Source organism: Artibeus jamaicensis, unplaced genomic scaffold (assembly GCF_021234435.1).
Source record: "Artibeus jamaicensis isolate MK-2021 breed Jamaican fruit bat unplaced genomic scaffold, CSHL_Jam_final scaffold_1283, whole genome shotgun sequence".
Classification (NCBI taxonomy): Eukaryota; Metazoa; Chordata; class Mammalia; order Chiroptera; family Phyllostomidae; genus Artibeus; species Artibeus jamaicensis.
Genome location: NW_026522028.1, coordinates 21658784 through 21683945, shown reverse-complemented (window position 1 = coordinate 21683945; position 25162 = coordinate 21658784). Strand labels below are relative to the sequence as shown.

The 25162-nt window shown below is 43.9% G+C and overlaps 2 protein-coding genes across 3 annotated transcripts in view; both read left to right on the top strand.

The window, feature by feature from the left end:
* The first annotated feature begins 1574 nt into the window (after nucleotides 1-1574).
* Nucleotides 1575-16160, top strand: MSL3 (MSL complex subunit 3). Of its 2 annotated transcripts, none has more exons than XM_037157507.2 (13): nucleotides 1575-1764; nucleotides 3061-3143; nucleotides 3550-3645; nucleotides 3968-4065; nucleotides 4639-4724; nucleotides 5709-5831; nucleotides 6423-6583; nucleotides 7332-7490; nucleotides 8679-8941; nucleotides 9774-9883; nucleotides 11860-11959; nucleotides 12323-12407; nucleotides 15372-16160. In XM_037157507.2, exons 1-13 carry the CDS (start codon nucleotides 1663-1665, stop codon nucleotides 15469-15471), a joined length of 1566 nt encoding a protein of 521 aa, XP_037013402.1. In that variant the 5' UTR covers nucleotides 1575-1662; the 3' UTR covers nucleotides 15472-16160. The 2 variants fall into 2 exon arrangements, with proteins under 2 accessions (XP_037013402.1, XP_037013403.1); XM_037157508.2 differs by lacking the exon at nucleotides 1575-1764 and adding an exon at nucleotides 2493-2881.
* Nucleotides 16161-21926: 5766 nt separating this feature from the next.
* Nucleotides 21927-25162, top strand: part of FRMPD4 (FERM and PDZ domain containing 4) — a 697120-nt gene continuing 693884 nt past the window's right edge. The window contains exon 1 of the mRNA XM_037157582.2: nucleotides 21927-22009. The gene's annotated coding sequence lies outside the window, so the exon portion shown is untranslated. The remainder of the gene's footprint in view (nucleotides 22010-25162) is intronic.

Sequence of the window (25162 nt, the reverse complement as noted above, 5' to 3'; positions counted from 1 at the left end):
GAACATCACCATGATCTCAACCACCATTAACCACAAGATGGAGAGGAATCATGGCCCCAGTTCTGGCTTCTCTGTTACTTGACCATCTTCCCCCAACCTGTCCCTCCTCTGGTAGCCCTTATTCTGGCCCATGGACCTATCACTCACCCAACTCATTATGTCAAAATAATTTGTAAGTCTCCCAAGAGTCCTCCTTCCCTCTCCCCTTTCATATCCAACTGGTGGCTGAGTTTTGTGGATTTTATGTCATGAATCTGTAGTCTATTTATATTTAATATTCGTTAAATATTTATTGTATGCCATAACTATGCAAGGATGAACTGAAGATCTCCCCTCAGCTCCACCTTCCCCCGCTTCAAGAACCTGAGCATCTGAAAAAGGGTTTTGCAAAGGAACAGCCCTTTCTACTGCTAAGCGGTAAATGCAAGAAACAGGTGAGTAGAGAGCTGGGAGGGAACACTGGAGTGTATATGATTCTACTAGGGTGTCGCAAGGGTTTTTCTGTTGGCCATGTTCAGCCTGAAAGGTGAAGGAAGTGTACCAGAAACCCAGTGATAAAGGAGGCAAGTGCAAATTTCTGGAGGCAAAAGCAGAGCCCGGAGTGTGGAGAACTCGCAGTTCACTAAGACCTCAGAGCCTCTAAGTTAGTCCCAGGCAGGTCTTAATCCAGTAACTGCGGCACTGCCCCAAAACTTTCCATCCCAGGAAAGAAGGGCGGTAGGAAACAGCACCCGATCCTCGGTCCTTTTGGTCTCTGGAAGTTGGCCCTTCAAGAAGTCTCCCAGCACTTGTCGTTCGTTCATCAAACATCTCCTGAGCGCCGTCTCTGTGTAGGTACTTTCTAGTACTAGCCTAGCAGTACTTCCCACCTTCAGAGAGTTTTTAATGTACCGGAGAGGGCAGACCTTGAGGAAGCAACTCTGAGAACTGGGGGGCTGGGAAACGAGACTTAAGATGTTAACGACCTGCTTAAGGACTCACCGCCCACTGTTCACCTGCTGTCACTGTGGTACTCCAGGCCTGCCACCTGCATGTCCTCGCCCAGGTTTGCCTTAGTGCTTTACTCGCTCCCTCAACCACCCTTCGCCCCTGATCAAAGACCACTGCGTATCTAGACCTGATTCCAGACCGAGTAGCCACAAGAGGCAACCTGCAGCTCTGCGTGGCGCGGCTAGGGAGCTCCTGCAGAGGCAGCCGCTGGAGGGCAGCCGCCGGCCAGCCTCAACACCGCCAGTTGCACCCCTGGCGGCCTCTCTCCTAAGAACTACCCACACGCAGGCTGGAGAGCGCACGCCCGGCGTGATGACACCGTGGGAGCAGCCCGCGTCAGCCGCCTTTCCCACGAGGGCGGGAGAGGCCACTCTGCGGGAAGACCTTGGCCACAGCTGGAGCTCTCCGATCGCAGCTTTCCGAGCCCGGGGGGACTCGCAGGGGAATGCTCGGGTGGGGGGAGGGCGGGGCGAGCCCCCGGCGGCTCGGAGGTCCAGCAGCGGCTTAGGGCGGGCAGAGGCGGGACCGAGGGCGGGGCGGCCGCAGCCTCCGCCATTCCCCGTTTCCTCCCTCCCACCCCCGCCGCAGCGCACCACCTCCCCGCCCCCACCCCGTCCCCCACCGCGCGCGCTCCGCCCGCCCCGGAGCCTCGCCCTCCGCCACGATGAGCAAATGAGCGCGAGCGAGGGCATGAAATTTAAATTCCACTCAGGGGAGAAAGTGCTGTGCTTCGAGCCTGACCCCACCAAGGCGCGAGTGCTGTACGATGCCAAGGTGCCGCTGCGGAGGGACAGGGAGGAGGAGCGGGTCGGGGGCCCCGGGACGGGGTGCGGGTGCGGGCGCGGACGGTGGCGCGGAGCGGGGTAAGCGGCGGGCCCAGGCGCTCCCTGCCCGTGACAGCTGGGCCTGCGCGGCGCCGCGCGGACGGCAGGGAGCGCTCGCGAGCGCCGCGCTCGGGAGTCGGGGCCCACGCGCTTCCGCTTCCGGCCAGCGCACAGGGCTGCGCACGCGCCCTTTGAAACGTCGCGGCTGTTTTGTCGCGAGGCCGCGCGTCGGTTGCGCACGTGACGTCATCAAGGTCCGCGCGTCCTGGAGGCCGCTAACGGATGGCGCGTTAAGTCTCATTCTACGCGGAGCGCCGCGTGGGCTCCCGTGCGACACCTTGACCAACCGACCCAGGTCCTAATTCATAGCGCCATAGCGCTAACTGTCGAATCGCGACGTCGTTGTTTTGGGGCCCCAGTTGTGTTTGGACCCCTCCCGTTAGGCCCCAAGGGCTAGGTTGACCCGGTGTTTTCTGCCCTTAAGGGCCTTGCGGCGTTGAAAATGTACGTTTTCAATCTCCCAGTTGGGCCCCGAGCCCATTACTTCAGTTTCGGGGGATCGCGGGGGACTGCGCCACATGTACAACTCAGGTCTGGGTGACGAGAGGGAGTGGGCGTCTCAGTACGGGGGGTAGGGGCTAGTCCGGGGGCCCCAGGTGCGTCTGTGTAGCGCTGCCGGTTGGGGGACTTCTCAAGGCCCCCCCAGCTCAGACAGTTATATTGTAGGGCTCCGCCCCCGCAACCGTATCTCGTTTTCTGTTTGCTCTCCTTCCTCCTTCCCCGCCTTGAGTCTACCCCGGGGGTGACAGGCCCTATCATTTGCCCCAGATGTCCCCTCTGGGGACGTTGCTGAAAGGGATGGCAAAATCTGCAAGCCATTCTAGCCCTGGGCGCTGTGGAGCTGGGGAGACTACAACTCCCAGATGTCTCAGGGCTGCAACTCTCTGATCTGGCCGGGACTCTTCTTTAGTGACAAATTGGCTGGCCAATGGCTTCAGGAAGCTGCACGCAGTCCCACACTCGGAGACCAATCACGGGGAGATTGGAGGGATGTTTCCTATTTTGAGGTATCCACTCAGGAAATAAATGGAATTGAAAGGAAAAATGTTTCAGCCTAGCTCTCGATATGAAAAAGGAGCGAATGCTTTCATTTTTTTTAAAAAAAGGTGTATGATCTAGTTCTCCTGACCTACCTTTCAGTGTTCTGTATGTTCAGTCATTTGTGGACAATACTTTTTGGTTTCAGATTGTGGATGTTGTTGTTGGGAAAGACGAAAAAGGCAAAAAGATCCCAGAATATCTGATCCATTTTAATGGTTGGAACAGAAGGTGAGTGTACTTGTCAAATGGGACTGAAAATTGATCACCTCTGCAGCACAAGAACATTGCAAACTTCCTTGTTAGGTTGTAGAAACACTTGTAGAAAAGTTTCATGTCCTGTTTTTGCTTTCTTTTTCTCTTCTTAATCAAACCTTACCTTTTCAGAGGAATGATTACTTTTTAAGTTGATTATATTTGGGTTCTCTGTGGGTAATTCTGGAAACCCCAGTTGCTTCTACGTTTAAATTAGTTCCTTCAGTTTATTTGCATTTCTTGTGACTATAAACTGTTTAAATAGTTTTCTAAAATGTAAGTAATTCTGGGACACTTCACTTGCTGTGAGGTGCTTTTAGCATTTGTTTCATATCAAAGTAAAATACTGAAATTTTACATCCTTTTTTGTTTGTTTTTTTAGCTGGGATAGGTGGGCAGCTGAAGATCATGTCCTCCGTGACACCGATGAAAATCGGAGATTACAGCGTAAATTGGCAAGAAAAGCTGTAGCTCGCCTGTGAGAATACAGAAATCATCATAATGTGTTTTCTCTTAGTGTGTAGAATTTGTATGATATGAAAGTAAAAATATGACAAGCATGGTTTATTATGCAATTTGACATATTGAAAATGTGGTAGCAAAGAGTGTGTCTGTTGTGTTGTAAGTAACTGCTGTGTTTTCTGTGAAGATATTGTATGATATTCTGAAATGGAGATCACCATTTATGTTCTGAAGTTTAATCATTTGTCAAATGCTTAAGAACCTTTGTTACTATATCTTGTTTTTACCTCAAGACTTAGTCAACATCAAAATTTATTTCATTCATTTTTTTTTTCTAGAAGCACAGGAAGAAAGAAGAAGCGCTGCCGCTTGCCTGGTGTCGATTCTGTCTTAAGGAGCCTCCCCGGTGAAGGAAAAGATAAAAATGATGAGAACTGTGAGTGGCTTGACTTATTTTCTCCGGATCAAAGAACTTTTACCTAGTTCTTTCAACTGCAGGATTGAGGGGGAGGAATCCTTGGAATTACAGACAGTGAGATGTCTTAAATTCATTATACGTAATATTTGCCCCCTTTTTTTTTTTTTTGCAGTTGAGGTAGTGGTCAAAAAGTCCATAATTAGTCGTCATCAGTCATGCTCCTCATCACTGCCTTCTTTGCCAGTGTCTTTATACTCATTCCTCAGGGGGTCCATTCTCACGTTTTTTTCCATTCTTGGTAGCTCCTGGGCCTTGGCCTCACTTTCCAATGCAGCGTGTAACTACAGGGTTCTAGGTAACCGAATACTTTTAGATCGTTTCTTGTGTGGTTTTGCATTCATTGATATTGATGTTACACTTTTCAGAATGAAGTTCTATTCCTAAAGGTACAGTATTTCTGTCCAGCATTTAAAATATATGTAGGGCTGCAGTTTATTATTCTCAGCATCAAGACACACATTTCACCTTGAAGAATTGTAAGTTAGAGAAGTATATAATACAGGATTGCTTCATATTTTTTGTTTTCCCTAGCAATAAGCACTTCCTCTGATGACAGCAGTGAAGAAAAGGATGAAGCAATAAGTGAACAAAGTGATACTGAAGAAAAGACTGAAGTGGTAAAAACTTTTTATTGTGAAAACTCTTTGTCTTTGGTATGTATTTTAGTGGTAAAATTCTTCAGTTGGGAAGCATTTTGTAAAAATACATTTAAATTTTTTTCCCTTTTTTTAATTATTTGTATTTATTTTAAGAGGGGAAGGGAAGGAGAAAGAGAGGGAGAGAAACATCAGTGTGTGGTTGTGTATTGCACGCCCCATACTGGGGACCTGGCCCACAACCCAGGCATGTGTCCTGACTGGGAATCAAACCAGCGTCCCTTTGGTTCATAGGCTGACACTCAATCCACTGAGCCACACCAGCGTGGGGTGGAAAACACATTTTCAACAGAATACTATAAAGTTGTATTTCATATTTAAGGGTAAATAACCCTTATTTATTGTCACTGTATGAACCTCTTGGTGCCTCTTTATAGCCCTAAAGTATTTCCACAAATTATAGTAACTTTGGTTTTTAATAAAATTGTGAACTTTATTTTTATAATGGTGACTATTTTTTAAAATATTTTATTTATCTATAGAGATAGGGGAAGGGAGAGAGAAGGAGAGGGAGAAAATACCAATCAGTTGCTTCTCACATGCCCCCAACTGGGGACTTGGCTCACAATCCAGACATGGACCCTGATTGGGAATTGAACCAGTGACCTTTCAGTCCACAGGCCAGCTGGGGCTGTGGTGTCTCTTGAAATGTTGTGTATCAGAGTTGGGCATATTCTGCCTGCCTTTACAGTTAATGTAAATTCTGCTGGTCAAATTAAATGAGGAAGAAAGAAAGGAAGCATTTGCAATGTGGTTTGTGTCCTAAAACAAGTTAGCTTTTGGCCTTTAATGTACTTTTCCTCAGAACATGTGTCCTTCCTTACTGGTGTAAATGGCACAGGTCCCCTGGGTTTGTATGATAGTAGGCTCTCGTGTGTTAGTCCTTTGGAGATACACTCTCCTGCTGTTTTAAAAGTGTGAAAGTCTGGAATTGTTACATTGCAGAAGGAAGAAGTGGAGCCGCACAGAAAGAAGGAGATGGAAGAAAGAGCAATAACTATAGACATCCCTGAAGTTTTGAAGAAGAAGCTGGAGGACGATTGTTACTATATCAACAGGAGGAAACGGGTATGCAGGGGAACACATGGCACGTGGGGTTGTGAGAGAACGTTCTTTCAGTGGTATTTTGTAATCATGGACTCAAACAACCAAGAACCTTAGGGGAATGAAATTTCTGTTTTCGGTTTTGTACTGAGTCAGGATTTAAAACGATCTGACAGCAGTGCTCTGCTGCTGATTAAATTAAAGTGTACACAGTCTTTCCAAGCCCTGGGTACCCATTAGAATTGCCTAGGGGGCTTTGCAGAAACCTGATACGTGGGCTTCCACCCGGGGGGTAAGATGAAACTGATCTGTGGTGGGGGGCGGCAGTGGCTACAGTCTTAGAGGCTCCCCAGGTGGTTCTAATAGATCACTAACTTGAGAATCACTGCTTGTATTTATTTTAAAAGTTAATACTGTAACGTACTTGGTGATAGGATGAGTAGATGAAAAACACCAAAGAGCTTCAAAGCATAGTTTTTTTTAAAAAATTCTCTTTGAACCAAGTGGGCTTTATTTTTGTGTTTAAAAAGTGGCATGGGCAAGATCACTGTTTGTCGCAGTATATGGTTTATACTGTGCAGCGAGTGCATCCAGTGGGTACATTTTTCTTAACAGTTAGTGAAACTCCCGTGCCAGACCAACATCATCACTATTTTGGAATCGTACGTGAAGCATTTTGCCATCAATGCAGCCTTTTCAGCCAATGAGAGGCCCCGTCATCATCACGCCATGGCACACACCACCATGAATGTGCATTACATCCCAGCCGAAAAGAAGTGAGTGGTGGCAGCCGGGGGGAGGTTGGCATCTCATGGTTCTGTTTGTGTACTAGAGATCACCTTTCATTTAGAAGAGGCTACCCTATGTTCCTTTCAGTTATTATGATTTCATTTGATACATCACTTAACATACACCTTAGTATTAAAATATCATCCCTTTTTTGAAATGTTCAATAAGTATGTCTGGTCTTGATGCAAGACAACGAGCAGTTTGTTCAGTGATGTGTTTTAGGGGGATGACTCTTTCTGTCCTTGAGAAGCACCGGAATGGGCGATGAGAATTTTATCAAGGCTGGTAAACAAACGTGTCTTTATTCCAGTCTGAGTAATCATCCTCATAGTCTTGCCTTGGCCTACGTATGGCTCAGCTGGAGTAGATTTGGACAGGCAGCTTGTTCAAATCCAGATAGGTGTTAGGCGTTCATCGATCTGCCGCCTTCAGCCCCAGTGATGGCGGTTGCCCACCTTCTGCAGCACAAGCCGCTCAGATGGCACATGCAGCACTGAATGTAATCCTTTGTGTTCGGTGCTGTCAGTGGAAATTGCTGGCTTATTGATTGCTGTATCTTATAAACCAGTGTTGCTGTGTAATCCTTTATCGTTGGCATCTACAAATTCACTTCATTCTTTGTGTGCTGGTCTAGTATGTAGTGTCAAAAATTCTGTGTTATTAAAAATTCACAGCTGTATTGTGACATTTGGGAAAGTTCTTGCGCCTCTAATCTCTTCTTTTTAATCCTTCTAGCGTTGACCTTTGTAAAGAGATGGTGGATGGCTTAAGAATAACCTTCGATTACACTCTCCCATTGGTTTTGCTGTATCCATATGAACAAGTTCAGTATAAAAAGGTGACTTCGTCCAAATTTTTTCTTCCGATTAAGGAAAGTGCCACAAACACTAATAGGTAAGTTCCAGGGTAGAGAATCTGGTTGGATTTTGAACAGCTCTCTCCCTCTTTCCAAACACAGTGGGAGTGAGGAGAGTACAGGCTGGGAAGCGTAGGAGAGATGGAGTGGGTTTGAATTTAGCTCCCTCGCTTACTGGTTGTGGGACTTGGGGCGGTGACTTCTGAGCCTCTTTCTTTCGCCTGTACTGTGAGGAGAACGTCTGCCTCCTTGGGTCGTTATTGTTAAGTGAGGAAGTTTATGAAGGCCAGCCACCTGGGGCCTTCAGGTAAAGGTTCATTTTGTTCTCGCTGCGCTGTGTCATCACCAAGCCTGACCAAATCTGTTTTCTGTGAGGGAAGCAAAAGTCCCCCAAACTAAAGTCTCTGCTTTCATCAGTATCAGCCCCAGTACCCCCTTGGCCTCCTCCTGACAGCGGTGTGTTCTCATGACTCCCACTCATCTATCTCGGGCCACCTCACCGTCTGCCTTTGTGTGCCACTACTCCTTCTGACTCGCTCCCTGAGGAAGGCCACTACAGCTTGCCACACTGTGCCCTGCATAAGCCACCTTTCCCTTCTGTCCCCTTCTCGGCTCCTTTCTCCTGGTTCTCTGTCTGCCTCATGATGTCTTTTCTCAGCCTGTGTCCGTTCCCTGTTGGTGTCACCCCAGGTGAAAGGCCTATACAATTCACGGGGGACCTGTGTCGATGTCCCCATGCCATATTCCAAACCTCTAGGTTCCCAGTGTCCCTGGTGAACTGTGTTTTCTCACAGTTGAGGCTTTCAATACTTACATTAATGCAGTATTCTCATTCTTGCGAGCAGGGTTTCTCAACTTTGGCCCTGTTGACTTTTTCAACCTTGTCGTTCTTTGCTCTGGTCTGTCCTCCACATTGTAGGATGTTTCCTGGCCTCTACCCACTAGGTACCAGTAGCGCCTCCCAATTGTGATAGGCAGACACTCCCAATGGAGAACCTTCTCTTAGGCAGATATTAAAGAGACAGTGGTTGAGAGGGTTAAAATGGTTGACTTTTTAAAGAAGTACTTACTTTTGCACACTTGGAAGCGAATGTGTATAACCCTGCTGGGGTGTAGTTGAGAGTGTGTTTCTGTTCTGTCTGAAGGAGGACATTGAAGAACCTCTCCAGGTTTTGCAAAGATTCTGCAGACCAGGGGCACATGACATTCTCCCCTTTCTTCTGTAGGAACCAGGAGGAGCTCTCTCCAAGCCCACCTTTGTTGAATCCATCCACCCCACAGTCCACGGAGAGTCAGCCGACCACAGGTGAACCGGCCACCCCCAAAAGGCGCAAAGCCGAGCCAGAAGCCTTGCAGTCCCTCAGGCGCTCCACACGCCACTCTGCCAACAGTGACAGGCTGTCTGAGAGCAGCGCCTCTCCTCAGCCCAAGCGCCGACAGCAGGACACATCCGCCAGCATGCCCAAGCTCTTCCTACACTTGGAGAAAAGTAGGTCCATCCCCTGGTACAGAAACCAGTCCCCCCAACGGGAGGGCCTGGGGAAAGGTGGGAAGAGTACACAGCACACCCACATTTGCCCACTTGCCTGTGGGAATTTGACTTGAGCTTAGCCCTGACTGAGGCTCAGGAGGCATGTTCCCTGGCCTGGGCGCAGCTGGCTGGGAGAGGGCGGCCTGCTGGGCTTCAGCTCTATAGTTGGATGCTTGGCGCCTGCCGGTTTAGCTCTGTGTCGCAAGTCAGTTATCAGTCACTCCCCACTCTCTCCCCCGGCCGTCATACTAGGCAGCCACCAATGACTTGCTGCCCCTTCAGATTTGCCTCTTCTGGGCGTGGATTTTTTTTTTTTTAACATTTTATTTATTTATCTTTAGAGGGGAAGGGAAGGAAAGAGACAGAGAAATATCAGTGTGTGGTTGCCTCTCATGGGTCCCCTGCTGGGAACTGGCCTGCAATCCAGGCATGTGCCCTGACTGGGAACTAAACCACGATCCTCTGGTTCTCAGGCCCGCGCTCAATCCACTGAGCTACACGAGCCAGGGCTGTGCATGGATTCTTATCAGTGGAATCATGCAGTATGTGGCCTTGTGTCAGTGGCTTTTTTCACTCATCGTCATGTTTTCAAGGTTCATTTTGTTGTAGATTCTATTAGTTCTTGATTTCCTTTCCCCCCCAAATGATATTCTAGGTACTGTCTTATAATAGGAGAGTCTTATTGTTAAAGATGAATGACTTCTTTGCTATCTGTTACTGTCTTCCTGCAGCCTTTAATTCATAGCTGTGTGCTTTCTAAGTGAATAATGACCATCTTTTCCTTTCGAAGAGACCCCCGTGCACAGCAGATCATCCTCGCCTGTTCCCGTGACCCCCAGCAAGGAAGGCAGTGCGGTGTTTGCCAGCTTTGAGGGCAGAAGAACGAACGAAATAAATGAGGTAGGGTTAATGTCTGCTCTTCACCACCCCCCCCACCCCCCCCCCGTGAGTCCTTCCGTAAAAGCATCGTGTTGCTCTTGCTGTGGACATTAACGGAATTGTTCCTCTGATGTGCACCATGGTGTTTTTGGCTTCTAAAATGAGAAGATCCTTAGGATTCCAGCCCTACACGTACATTCATCTTTTACCCTAAGTAACTAAGTATTGATACATGAGTACAGCAAGCCCTCACTTAAGATCATAGACAGGTTCTTTGACTTTAAGCAAAATGCCATAACATAAAAGCAGTTTTACCACAGGCTAGCTGACCAAAACAGGAGTTAAATTCCCACGGCACCTCATCAACATTATAACCAAATGACGTGATCTGAGGACCTGCTGTATTGTCAGTTTATGTAATAGGGTCAGAACACTTCCTCTGCAAAAGGCCAGAGAGTAAATATTTCAGGCTTTGCAGGCCACACTGTGTCCAACAAAGACCGCCCAACTCCAAAAGGAGCCATAGATATTTGTAAATGAATGTGTTACGTTCCTATAAAACTTCATTATGGTCGTAGAGATTGGAATATCAGATAATTTTGTGTATGATGAGACATTGTTCTTTTTTTGTTGTTATTTTTCAACCACTTAAAAATATAAAATCCATCCTTAACAATGATGTTAATCGCCATCCCATGGAGGGCCTGCTTTATGTCAGCATTATGCCAGACACTGGGCCGAAATTACCTCGAATTCTTGCCTTGCCGCTGGGTTTCCATTTTGCAGATGGGGAAACTTTTCATTTTAAAATTCTATTTCTAATGCCACTTAACTGATGTAGGTAGGTAGTATTTCTGGGATTCAAGAGTTGTCTTCTTAGTGCAGTAGGATATTTTGTGAACCCCACCTGGGAGGTGGGGTGTCCTCGTTTCTGTGTAGAGGGGAAGGTGACTCTACTAGGGGTCAGCACAATTCTGTAAGGAGCCAAATTGTGTTTTCAGGGTTGACATCTGTTTTTACTGCATTCAGTGGGTCACATTAGTTTCCCAAGTGAATATAATAGCAGAAATTGGGAAATTCTGAAACAACAGTAATATTATCAAAACATCTTTGGGTTACTTTTCACTGCTTCATTCTCTTATACAACAGGATTTTCAGTAAAGGTCAAGGGGCGAAATGACCAAATTAGTTACAGCCAATTTATAGGTAGTAAGTGTTGAAAATTAGGAAGTCAAATAATTTCCATACTTTGAAGCCTTTCCCCTCCTGCACTTTTATTTATTTTTCTAAGCTGGTGTTTATTTCAATATAATGGCTTGTTTTTTCCGCTACATATAATTTATTATCATAACCTTTAGGTGATTAGAAGTGTCTCCATGTTGCCAAGGAAGGTGGATCCTCCTAGAATTGGTTTAAAAGGCAAAAATGTTTTCAGAAGTTACAGTAGAAAACTGTAATATATGTGTTAATATATAACCTATATGGAAAACATATAGTGATTCTCATGCTCCCTACATCATAATCCCACCACTAAGAAAGGAACATTAACACTTGAGTATGTACTTCATGTTTTTTTGTATATTTACATAATAGTTATACACAATATTTTATATTGCGTCTTTAATTTTTTGCATCATATTGAACTTTGTTATTTTGTATGTTGACCCTCTTCAGCATAACACAGTACACTCTCCTGTATCCTGAAATCACGCCCACAAAGAGCTTCGTGGGACAGTCGGGGGTTTCCTCAGAACTTCCACAGTGGAGTGTTATCACTGTTGCCTCCCATTTTCTGGCCCAGCTGTGGAGGAAATCCAGAGGTGCTAGACCGACAGGAAGCTTGGGGATGGGAATGTGCCACTTGATGGGTGACATTGGCCTGCTGGTCTAAATATGTCCAAGCACGTGTATTTCTGCCAGGACTCTAGATGCCGAGGTCTGTTGGTAATGGAGTGTTAAGATACAATAACAAAGTGTTCGATCTGTGCCTTTCCCAGGTCCTCTCCTGGAAACTGGTACCCGACAGTTACCCTCCAGGTGACCAGCCGCCTCCACCCTCCTACATTTATGGGGCACAACATTTGCTGCGCTTGTTTGGTAAGAAATCCTGGTCCCTGCTCTCTTCCCCCCACCCTTTTATTTTTGCTTTTGTTGTAACACTGTTGTTAGCTTAGGGACATCTTGTGGTAATTTTGGGGTCTAAGAAAAATTACTGAAAGGTGACCTCTTTAAAAAAAAGGCACTTCATGAATCTTAAATTTCATAAAAATTATATTTGTAACATTTGCTCTACCATTCTGTCTTCCTGTTCACTCAGAGTTTTTAGTTTTGTTTGATAATGTAGATGTTCATTTGAGTTCGAACAAGAATAAAGAGACCCAGACGATCTCTGAGTATATCCTGCCCATTGCGTTGCCAGATTCTGCCAATTGTCAATGGTTTTTTTTCTTTTTAATACAGTGAAACTTCCAGAAATCCTTGGAAAGATGTCCTTTTCTGAAAAGAATTTGAAGGCTTTACTGAAGCACTTTGATCTTTTTCTGAGGTATTTTTATTACTCTTATCAAAAATTAACTTCTGCTTTATGTGTATATAGTGCCTTATACATGACTTTTCAGGCTTTCTCTTTAGCAGGTGTGGAAGCCAGCCCTGATATTTTAAGTATGGTTGCTTGTAACTGTAATTGTAATGTAGGGGGGTGGGGTTTGGCTCTTTCTTTTTTCCATAATTTATCTGCTTTCTGAATCAAGGCTATTTATTGTATGGAGGTAAAAAAAAATTTTAAAGACTTGACTTATTTATTTTTTAAGACACAGGGGGAAGGGAGGGAGAAATAGAGGGAGAGAAACATCAATGTGTGGTTGTCACTTATGCTCCCTACTGGGGACCTGGCCCGCAACCCAGGCATGTGCCCTGACTGGAAATCGAACTGGTGACCCTTTGGTTCACAGCCCAGTGCTCAGTCCACTGAGCCACACCAGCCGGGGCAGAGTTAAATTTTTTGTGTCACCAAAAGAATTCAGTTGGATAATCTTGTGAAAAGAAAATTAATTTTCTACAGTAGAAGTGATTGACTAAGATTGATGATTTAATTTTGTATCTTTCATTCAGGAGTACGTTAAGTATAAGACTCTTTTTTGGTGCAAGTACATAAACTAATTTAAATAGTAGCATTTACAGGTTGGATTTGGGGGGTTTACTTTAAAGTTAAGATAAATGACTGTTGTTGACAGTTTGTGAATTCAGAGAAAGGTATTATTCCCTTCACCTGATAGAGCCAGTCATTTTAGCATATCACAAGATCATTTGCCCCCACCACTACCGCCCCTCCCACAGCCGTGCTGTGGGCCCCACCTCCTTATGCCTGTGGCCCGGCTCTCTCCCTCTTCTCCACCCACATGTCTACTCACTAGTTCCTCTCCTTGGCAGTCAAGGCTCTCCTCAGCCTGGGTCACCCAGCTTGTCCTATCTACCTGACTTATCTTCTCATCTTCAAGTAGGATCTACTGAGTGGAGAGCACTCCCACCAGAGCAGTCAGTCTTGGAGTTTGTAAAAGACACTTGCCTGTAGGCATTTTGAATAGTGTCCATGTGTGGAATGAGACTTTAGAACATTTTATTAGAAACAAGTTTCAGAATTGATGCAGACCCTGGCCCAAGGAGTCCGTGTGTTGTGGCTGCGACAAACAAATTCACACGGACTGCAGAAGCCCTGTGGAGAAAAAAGGACAGCATGGCCGCTCTCTGAGTGAGAGAGGACCTTGAGCCCTGCCTGGACAGGCTTTTATTGCCTTTCTGGGTACATTACATCCAGGATGGTCCTCATTTACTGTGCAGAGGTTTGCTATAGGTAATTACCTTTTACAGATAACAGAGGAAAGAATATTGCAGATCAAGGGGAAAGGTGGTTGAACTGTTACACTCCATACTTGGGAGGTTTACCACAGATCTTAGGAAGTTACTTTAAAGATACGCAGTAAGCATTTGCTGCCTCAATTCAGGGTGAGGGAGTTCTAGCAAAAAGCAAGCCTCAAAGCAGCCTAGGTACAGTGCAGGCCTGATTCCCCACAGGAGAACCTATCCATGGGCTCGGTTCCTATGTGCTGACGCGCTCCCCACGGGTCTTTCCAAGTCAGGGGCTGGGCTCCGTTGGCCATGCCACACGGATAGGTTCCCTATACAGAATTACCCTCTTCCCTTCCAATCTGCCCCTCAGACAGACCCACAACTCTATTTGGCATAAAAATTTTGTAAGCTGAGACCAGATAATGACAATAAAATATGAAGAGATAGCTTAGCAAAGTTAGCTTAGCAAAGGCTGCTGATTTTGAAGTATGCCCAATACAAAATAGAAATTAGGATTTTAGGAAGTAACTTAGAAATATTTCCAAATAAATATAGTAATTGGTTTTGAAAATGTATGCAAAGTATTCAACTAGAGAATCAGTGAACACAGTAACTTGTAAAAAGGGTACAGTCAAGGAAGAAAAAGTTCACCCTTGGATGAATTTTGGCTCAGTTTTTACTGAAGAAGGTATTGCAGAGGTCCATCCTTTGATTTTTAGGAATTTGGACATATGGGAGGATGCAGGGGAAGCAAACATGGGGCTAATTAGCTTACTCATGAATATGACCCACGTGAGAATGTTTCAGTGCTTTATGGTGAAGTCTGTGGTGCTTCTGAGTCCAGGTAGCCTCTGTGTAGCAGAGACTCTTGAATGGCCACGTTTTAACAGCCAATGTGAGACATAAGTCCGTCTTCTTTCTTGTGTGTTTTGGCACTGTAAGCTGGAACTGGAACACACAGGGCGTGGCAAATTACAACACGGATGTTCTTTACTCGCTATACCATTCAGTTTTGGTGTCACTGAGCCCTTATAAACGTTATGAATTTCTCAAGTGACAGTTGCTGAGTTTATTCTTTATTTTTTTTTACAGTTTGTTTTTAAAACAGGAAAATGTAGCCCTGACTGGTATGGCTCAGTTGGTTGGATGACTTTCCGCTAAACAAAGGGTCACCCAGTTCGACTCCTGGTCAGGGCACATGCCCTGGTTACAAGTTCCGTCCCCAGTCGGGGCATGTGGAAGAGGCAACCAATTGATGTTTCTGTCCCTCTCTCTCCCACCCTCCCTTCCCATCCCTCTAGAAATGAATATAAGTCTTCAAAATAAATAAAACAGGAAAATTTAGAAATAGTCACTGGAGACTTTTTTACACAGAAGTGTTTGTATAGTGAAGGCTGCCACCTAGTGGAGTTTAGGTTCTGTTTCTGTTTGTACAGTTGATAGTAGTTGATAGTGAAAGGATTCTGATGAAATAGTTAATCAATGTAGGAGCTGGAAATGTGCAGTCAGAGTAATCAGTATGTAGAAATCAAGATGATATTCATTTTTTCCTAATGCCAAAAAAGAGTGACATGTTCGAGTGATCGGAAGTTGAGGTTTTACTTGCTGGTATTGAGTCCTTACTGTGGTAATCACTGGGGCCATTGTTGCTTTCTTTTTCCAGGTTTTTAGCAGAATACCATGATGACTTCTTCCCAGAGTCTGCCTATGTCGCTGCCTGTGAGGCACACTACAGCACTAAGAATCCCAGGGCAATTTATTAGCATTTCCATGGCTCTGCAAGAACAGCCTCTCTAACCTAGCTTTGGGTTTTAGGTCCCCAGTAGAGAACTGGGGATATGGTGGGAGATGTGATGCCCACCGTGGGGAGGCTGCGGCAGAGGCGAGCCCAGTTATTTGAGTTGTTACATACTTAGTTCTTTCTGTTAAGCAGTACTTCAAGTGGCACCTGAACAGCCTCCAACACCTGACCGTGTTCACTGTACACGCCATCTGTGCTGGGAGGGACGAAGACCTATGTTCCCAGTGAAGCATTCGTGAAAGTGAGCATAGGTTAGGCTGTTTCAGTGGAAGTTGGAGTTATTAATAATAACCACATGTTTTAGTTGTTTGTTAGCACTAAGCAAAATTGTTTTGCAGAACTCTTTTCATTCGTGTGATGATACTGAGCAACTCTGTCCAACAAATTTGAGTTTTCCTTGAAAACTGCAAAGTGGTCCCAAAATATTTTACAGGGAATTGATATTGAAGGCAAAAGGAAATTTGCAGCTATACATTTGCTTTTACAGTTCCTTTTCTGTAAAACCTTATTTTTGGTGATCTAAAAAAAGTGTTGCCTGACATGTTTGAGATTTTTACAGCTATACTTTGTTGTGTAATGTTATGGTTCCCATTCCATAAGATGTTATTTTTGATGATCTAAATAAAGCAGAGCCGGTCTTGTTGCAAAGAACCAGGAGGAAGCGTTTTTACTCTGGCCTTGTCCTCTTTCTCTGTTGCAAAGGAACAGTAAGGTAACATCTTGACTCAACTTTTTGTTTTGGTTTGTTTTATCTCCGTGCCTTTTTTCATTAGGTCTTCGTTTTCCTTTCTTCTGATTTTGTGCCCTTTGGCAGCTACACTAGCAAGTGATTCTTGGAAGTTGATGCAGCTCTTCACTGTCTTGTTGCCTTACCCTGGGCCAGTCTAGCACCAGCACATTTATCCACCGCGCCCCCATCCTGACCAGGTGATGATCTCTCAGGTCACCCCTCTAATCCTTATCTTAGTCTCTCACAGGCTCCCCTTCGCCTCTCCACCAGGATTTTTTAGAAAATCCAACTCAGTTGAACGGCAGCCAGCACCACACTGGCCATGAATATAGCACCTGCCCTTCCTTGTACCTCAACTCAGTGGATCTTAATTTGCAAAGATCACTTCTCATTGAACAATAAGGGCCACGGGGAATTTTTCAAACTTTGTAAATGGTTTCATCAAAGAAACTTTGCATCTACTGACGAGTGAGAATCAGAACTTCTAACTCAGACGAGACATTATCTTAGTGCACTTAGTTGCTAAGTAACTTAGGTTTTTGGTATCCAGTCTGGAGTAGCATTTGGGTTCATGCTAGGTTTCATCGCCATGCTTTCTGTGATGTCTGTGTAAAGGTGGCGCACCTGCAGTGTGCTCCAGATTGTTGAAAAAGTGCAATCAGCAATTATTCATGGCCTGGGAAGGAAAAACTCTCCCTGACAAGAATCTACTTGTTAAATGTCACCAGTGAAATGAATGCAGACTGGCTCCTGGAACGTTTATATAGTTTTATATACTTTGAGTTGACAATTAATTCATTTCCTGATAATGAGAAGCTACTTTCTTTCCCTAAAGGCATTTCTGATTCACAACTTCCCTTAAGCTGATTATTTTGCAACTTAAGTTGATTTAAATAACTTGAAAATATTGCCTCTATTGTATATTAATTTTTCAAATAATTCATCGATTAACCTATAATTAAAATACCTAGACCATCTGTACCCTTGTAAAAATGGTACATTATCCCCTTTTGCCAATTTTTAAATTGTTACTTTCCTAAACTGCCAGACCTGCAGTTATGTGTCACATTTATTGTGTTAATATTTTCCTTTTAAGTCATGTAAAGGTGTATTGAAATGAACATTTCAATAACCTGCATGTCAGAATCTTGTACTACAAACCACTGAATTATACACTTTAAAGTTGAATTTTATGGTATGTGAATTATCTCTCAGTTAAAACAGAGATGTAGCCCTGGCTGGTGTAGCTCAGTGGATTGAGCACGGGCCTGTGAACCAGACAAGCTCGGTTCGATTCCCAGCCAGGGCACATGCCGGGGTTGCAGGCCAGTTCCCTGCAGGCCACTTCCCAGCAGGGGGCGCACGAAAGGCAACCATACATTGATGTTTCTCTCCCTCCCTCCTTCCCTTCCCCTCTAAAGATAAATAAATAAAATCTTAAAAAACAAAACAAAACAGATGTAGGTATTGGCTCTGGCTAAAACTCAAGAAAATACACCATGAAAACCCATTTTTCTAAAAAGTTTATTTATTTTTAGAGAGAGGGGAAGGAAGGGAGAAAGAAAAGGAGAGAAACATTCTTCGGTTGCCTCTGTACACGCCCTAACCAGGGGCTGAACCTGCAACCCAGGCATGTGCCCTACTGCGAATTGAACCCATTGCCTTGTGGGACGATGCCACACCAATCAGGGTGAAAACTCATGTTTGAGAACTTCAAATGTTTGAGACTGTTTGATCCAATATTGAAGTATGTCCTTTTTTGTGCATTCTTGCCCAAGGCCAGCCAAGGCCTCCTTTTCTCCACTGAGTTCACACTTCTCCCCAAGTTCAGCACATCCAGTGCTATACTTTCATATCATTTCCTTCATACGCAAACATACAGTGGACTGATCTTCAAACTTTGTTGACTTCCAAATTCTTCTGCACAGCAGGACGTAGGAGTAAGAATATACAGATTCTACGATACAAACAATAAAATGTTAATAAACAGGCTAGTGGCAGCAAAAATAACATGAATTCAGAATAATGCAAATCATAGCCAGTTCATCTTGACAAGTCTTCCCATTTTAGCATTTTGTGACATCAGTCTTCATCCTTCCGCAAGGTCATGATAAACCATAGGTAATAAAGTACTCGACTTTTCCTATCGATTTGTACTATTCTCACTCGGGTTTACAGCCTTCAGTGCGATGATTTAATATGTCATTTTGGAGATCTGCTTTGGCATGAGGTAAATTGCAGCAGCCTGCAGTTCTATTTACTGCTCAATATTCACTGTTGTAAAGGTGACTTTCGAGACAATTTCAGGTTGTCGGCGTCTATTAGTTGTCCATTATTATCTGGAAAATGATTTGTGAGTTGTATAGAGACACACCTATTAGTGTCAGGATGAATGCTGTTGGAATGTGTCTGGGCTGCATTTCAAAGAAAGCGAACACCAGAAATGCTGCATTGGAGCACATAAAGCTTAACCAGTCATTGTGTTCAAACCCTTTGTTAATTTCATGGTCCCTAAGAAGCCATGGTATGGTAGACGTTAAAAAATGTTTCTAAATCCTCACACACACACACACACACACACACACACACACACCATGTTCATGTCCCTAACCCTTGAAATGTGAATTTGCAGTTTCTCTTATCAAGAAGTAGAATCTATTTTCTCTCCCCTTGAACTTGGTCTGTTTTTTTCCTTCTGTTGAGGACTGACTTTTCAATAAATCACATCAAGGGAGCTGCTCTGCTATGTACGAAGCTCAGACTAGTCTGGCTTTGGGACTTGCTTTAGCCAAGAAGACACAGCAGAAGTGAATTTTGCTTGACATGTGAACAAGTCCAGACTAACCTGACGGGTAAGAGACAGGTTGCCTAGTTAGTCTTATCATTCAGTCAACAACCAGTTGACTGTTCCAGCAGGTGAGTGAAACTGTCTTAGGCCAGCCAACCCCCAGCCTACCTACCAGCCCACTACAGATGCACAGACAAGCTAATCGAACTACCAAATTTTCTGGTTTAGCAGAACCGCCCAGTTGACCAACATATTGTTGATTGGTAATAAATGCATATCGCTTTAAGCCATTGTGTTGTGTAGTGGTTTGTTAGGCAGCAATAGCTAAGAGCAACTGGCCTATGTGGTGTGTATGTTTTGCACCCATCAGTGGAACAGCTCACACCTCACTGCCTGGGCTGAAACTGCTGAAATTCTGGAATGTTCAGAAGCCATTTGCTAACCGAGGGGCATGTACCTGCTCTGGCTACTGCTCAACATTATTTTTACATTAGTTTTATTTGTAAAAACCTTAAAGTTTGTGGGACAGAAGAAAGAACACAAAATATGTTTTCACCATAAAATTAAGTAGTAGTATTTTGTCAGATTTGTTTTTGGCCACTGTTTCAAAAAGAAAACATTTTGGATTCTGCTAAAATTCCCTTCATTATTACCTGGCTCTCTCCCCCTGTACTTTTGCACAGAAAGTGCTACTCTGAGCTTGAGGTGTGGACTCAGATCATGCATACGCATCGCCTTGAGCTTGTACTCTTCCTCATGCTTTTGACATGGGTATAGATGCATATTTACACACGGATACATGTATACACACAGGATATGTGTAATACATACCTATATTATGTATATACACATAACTGCATCAAATCGTGTTTTTACATATGCACACATCTAGTTTAATCCTTTAAACGGTTAAGGGTCTATCACATGGGTGTAATATCCTACATTAATTTCTTTACCATTGTTGCACATTCAGATCGCTTCCAAGTTCTGCATTTCCTTGATAGTGCTGGAAAACAGCCCTGGCCCATAGTTCCTTGTACCCAAATGGCAGCATCTCTCTAGGTCATACACTCAGAATTGCTGGATGGTCAGGTACATGCTTTTTCACATTTTCTAGAGTCTAAAGTTACCCCATTAGACAGGAACCTGGCTTTGTAAGAGTTCCCAGATATTAAGTTTTGGGGCAGTCGTCTTGTGGGACAGAGTTATAACACAGGGAGCTAAAAGGAAAGAAAAAGTGGATGAAAACTTGAAATGATTTTGAAACATTCCACTTTGACCGCATTTCCCATCACCCCCCCCCCCAGTGTTTTCATGCAGTGTTAGGAATTGTTATTCGGTGGTCACATGGAAATCACACAAATAAAAAAATTACTAAATTGGTAAAAAGCAGAGGAAGAAATGATGGTCTGCCACTTTGCTCACTAATTGATTTCCAGGGCAACTCTTCACGACATTATGGAAAGGACATCATCGGTCATCCAAGGAATATTTCAGCTATTGTATTGAATAGAGCAAACTCAACACATATGATAATTTCCAAGGGATCTTGGGTTTATTAATCAATATGGCAAACCAGTTCTTTTGGTTTTCTTTATTGAGAGGACAAGTTTAAAAACCTGTGTGTACCATTCCAAGACATGATATGGCAAACATACCATGCATGGTATGATCAAGGATAGGTCAAACAATATTCTCTCTGTAACCAGGACAAAATCGCTCCTGTTGGTTAAGCAGTAAGTAGCTAAATGTTCTTAGATTTTACACATCTCCTGTCAAAAGTGACTTAGTACACAGGAAAACTGTCCTCCTAACAAATGTTCTTCTCAAGAAATTGTGTGTGCCCTTTGTCCTTTGGGTTCAGTCAAGACCAGCTGATCTAATAAGATGATGTCAGCATCAGTGTATTGCTGTCAGTGTGTAACCATATTAGAAAGCTGCCTGAGGCTTTTCGATTTATGTCAGGTTACATTACAGATGCTCTGTAATGCGGCCGGTCTTAGTTTACAAGTCTTACAACTGGTCATAAGAATTGCTGCTTTGTAGAAGTAAGACTGTCATGCATTTTGTACAGAAAAATGTGGAGAAATAAAACTATAGGAAAACTACATCCTGTTCCTTAAAAGTTCCAAGCCAGATCTATCACAAAGTCAAGATTAAAATAAGTAGTAGAATAATGAGTATAATAATGAATGAAAGTCTTGCTTGTTTCCGGAAGTTACTCTAAAAGGAACATCTGGTGCTAGTTTTTCAGTCCTGTTTTTTAAGGTTTTTAGAGTCAGGACTCTGGTTTGGCAAATGCCCAGTACATTTTTTACCCTCAAGGGAAATTTATAAAGAAGTTTCAAGGTGTTGCTAGTTTTTCATTCACCACTCTGCTGTGCTGTTTTTCTAGAAAGGGGAGTCTGCGCACCACATTCATCCTCTGCCGGTGGGCTCCCGATTTGTGCCAGGAGAGGGCACAGGAGAGGGACAAGAGGACGCGCGCGCGCCAGGGACTATGTCCTGACTATCTCGCTCTTCCTGTCCCCGTTGCAATAGCATTTCGCTCTTGCGGTGGCAGCAGCTGCTTCCAGAGGGGCCTCCTGGGTGGCGCCCCTTCTTCAGAAGCTGGAGCCTTAGCTCCAAAGGTCCCTTCTCCAAAGCCCGTGGCAGGGTTGAGAGCCAGGCAGCAGGGTTCCCTCCTCCACAGGTATCAACATGCACCATCAACAATACTGTTAGGGCTCTTCCTACATTTGCCAAATTGCTGTGCAGACGAATTACTGTGAATAACCCTCTCACTGGTTTTGCATGCAAATGCCTCTAGAAAGCCCTCTTCCACTCAGTCATTGTTGTTCATTAACTCATCATTGTCTTTTACTGATTTTTACCTTTAACTCTGGAATTCAGTGGATTCCAAGCGCTAGCGGAGACGGAGGGTTGCGACAGAGACCACATGTCCCACCAAGTCTCAAATAGGTATCACCCGGTCCTTTACAGGTAAAGTTGGCCAAACCTGATCTACCTTTTCAAATATATTGCAATCGTACCTGCCTATATTTTTAATTTTCAGAAACTGTTGTTAGATCCTTAACATTCGTAATTTATTTAGGAGGCATTTCCTCCTTTTTTATCAATTATATTTATCAAAGATGATCACTTTTATGTTTTTTCTTTACAAGAAATTTGCTCCTGTATTTCTAACAATGCTATATTTTCTGTTTTCTAATATATTTATTTGTATGCTTTAATAATTTTCTTCATCCCACTGAGACTTAAAAAACATTTTTGTAAAAATGTTAAGGTGCTTATTAATTACTAGCAGCAGTAGTATACCATTAAACAACCAATCTCTAGTTCTCTGAAAATCACATGATACCAACATTTTCAGCCCCCAGATAAAACCAAGTTAAAAGCTAAAAGGTGCAGACACTTCAGAGCACAATTAACAAGAAGAAAAACAAGTCATCATCCACTCCCTCCTCCACAAACACACCCAGTTGCCATAATCATTTTGGAGTTGTTTTCTTCTAGCTCCCTCTTTGAGGCACCTGTTTTTCAATGGTTAGTAGAAGTCCCTCTGGTCTTTGAGATTTAAATTCAGTTTGCTGAGCCCCCATGTCCATACCCCATGGGAGACTGAATCCCTTGCTCCAGGCTTCTGTGATCCCAAGGGGACTTGTATTCTGGAGGAGAATACGTCAGTTTCTTCTTTCATTGGCTTCCTCTCCTGAACAGTTTTCTCTTTTCTGGGACAGTTGTTACCAACTTTGATCCTAGCGCTTAGTCAATGGCAAGTTGCCTTTCATTGATATGGGAAGCTTTGAAGAACCTTTGTTTAACCTTTATTTGCCCAGGCCCCAGGCGCCCTGGGGAGAATGACGGGGGGGGGGGGGGGGGCTGTCTGGGATAAGTAAACAATGGTGCATTAGCTAGGGCTGAGATTAGCACCCCTGCTATTAAAAACTAACCTTTGAATTTAGCCTTTGTACTTTACTTTCGCCTCCTAGCTAGGACTAACTTCCGCATTCCTGCTTCTGTATCTTGCTTTACTACCCCGAAGGCTATATAAACCCGAAGAATCCTTTGTTCGGGGCTCAGAATTTGGAGATTGACTCCTACCGGTCGTGCACGTTAATACATTTCATACTCCTGAATCCCTCAGGGTCTGGTTGCTTCATTTTCCTGCAACATCATCAGCAGACTTAATTAAACTCAACAACTATCTTTTTGGTTTCCATCAAATCTTTCTTTGTCCTGACCTGTTTTTTGTGTAATAAGACATGTAGAAGGGGGAAAATGCTGTCTTCAAAGATGAGATTCTGAAACTCCTGAAACTGAGGTGGTGGTTTAAAACAAAAATCTTCCCAGAGTTTCGTTTGTGTTTGGTAGCTTGCTGCTGTTGCCAGGTGATTTCACTGTGTTAGATGAGTCTCCACGTGTTCCCTGTAGTTTAGGAGGCATTTTCCCTGCTCACTGCTCTCTGAACAGACTGGTGTTTCTTGCTCTTAAGGTATAAAAGATGATGGAGTTGGCCTGTTTTAGAACTATTTTTTAGATACCTTTTTAAAGTCATCTTTTAAAATAATTTAAAAAAAATTATGTATTGTTAGAGAGGAGAAGGGAAGGAGAAAGAGAGGGAGAGAAACATCCATGTGCGGTTGCATCTCGTGTACCTCCCACTGGGGACCTGGCCCACAACCCAGGCATGTGCCCTGACAGGGAGTCAAACCAGAGACCCTTTGGTTCGCAGCCCACACTTAATCCACTGAACCATACCAGCCAGGGCTATTTGTTAAACATGTGAAAGTTTTGAAATACTAAATGGAACATCAAAACCTTGAGTTCATGTATTGCTGCGTAATGACAAAGGTTGGTGGTTTCAAACAAGGACCTCTTTTGCAGCCCTGTTGGTTGCCTAGACCAAGCTAGCAGTTCGCCTTGTAGTGTTGCCTGGGGCCACTTCTGTGGCCACATCCACCTGGGACTGGTGGGGCCTCTTTCTCCAGCAGGGGGCGCACATTTTCCACGTGGCGACTCAGGGTGTCAGGAGCAAGGCAGAAACTGCCAGAAAGCTAGCTGCCAGGCATCTTCTGCTATATTCTGCTGTCAAAGCGGTGACAGGGTTGCCCCAGATTCAAGGTGAGAGAAAGCAGACTCCATGTTCTTGGTGGAGAGAACAGAGTGCAACACAGAGCAGGGAGGACCCTTGGGCAGCTTAAAGCAAATCCCATTCATTACATTCAGGAGAATAACACTAGATACTGAAATTTGACGTATCTGATATTTATTGTGCCACAGAGACAATGAGGATAAATAAGTAAATGTCTGGTGCACTCATTGGTAAGGGCCAGATAATAAATAATTTAGGCTCTGTGCGCTGTCCCGTCTCTGTTGTAACCCCTGAACCTTCCCATTGTCAGTGGAAGCAGCTAGAGACAATATATATGTACACAAATGAAGAGACAGCGCTGGGTACCAATACAACTTTCTTCACATTAAAAACAAAACAAAAACAAAAACAAAAACAGATGGTGGACAGGATTTGTCTTGTGGTCTGTCTTTGGCTACCCTTGATCTAGAGAAATAGTACTTTCCCTGCATTCTAAAGGGACTTAAAATGAACTATAGGAAAGAGATTCAGATTCAAATAATTCCCACATAAATCATCTGAAACTAACTAAAGTTAATATAATAATGAGCAGTAATGAGCTTGTGCTTGGTTTTTTTGTATCATCAACATCACCACATGCTATTCACATCATCAGCCATCATGTGTGGAATGTGTTTACTTCTTGAGAGCAATGCGAGCAAGACAGTCTTTCTCCTCACTTGCTTACCATTGCTTTTCAGATTCTAGAAACCCACTTCACATCCTCAGAGAAAGGATATCTGATCATGTGGAATCAATCCTCCTTGCTGAGCAAAAGGTGAACAGTGAGCTACTTTGTATTTTTAACATACATTTACTCGTTTTATGTTCCCACAACTCCAAATATTTGAGTTCTTCGGTTCTTAATAATGAAGCGGAAGAAAAGTCATGATTTCCACATCCTCTTGACCACTTTTTCTTTTATCTCTGCAGTTTTCTGTAAACCCTCAACATCTCATATTTGCACCGTGATACATTAGTTCTTTGTAAGGACAGTTTGC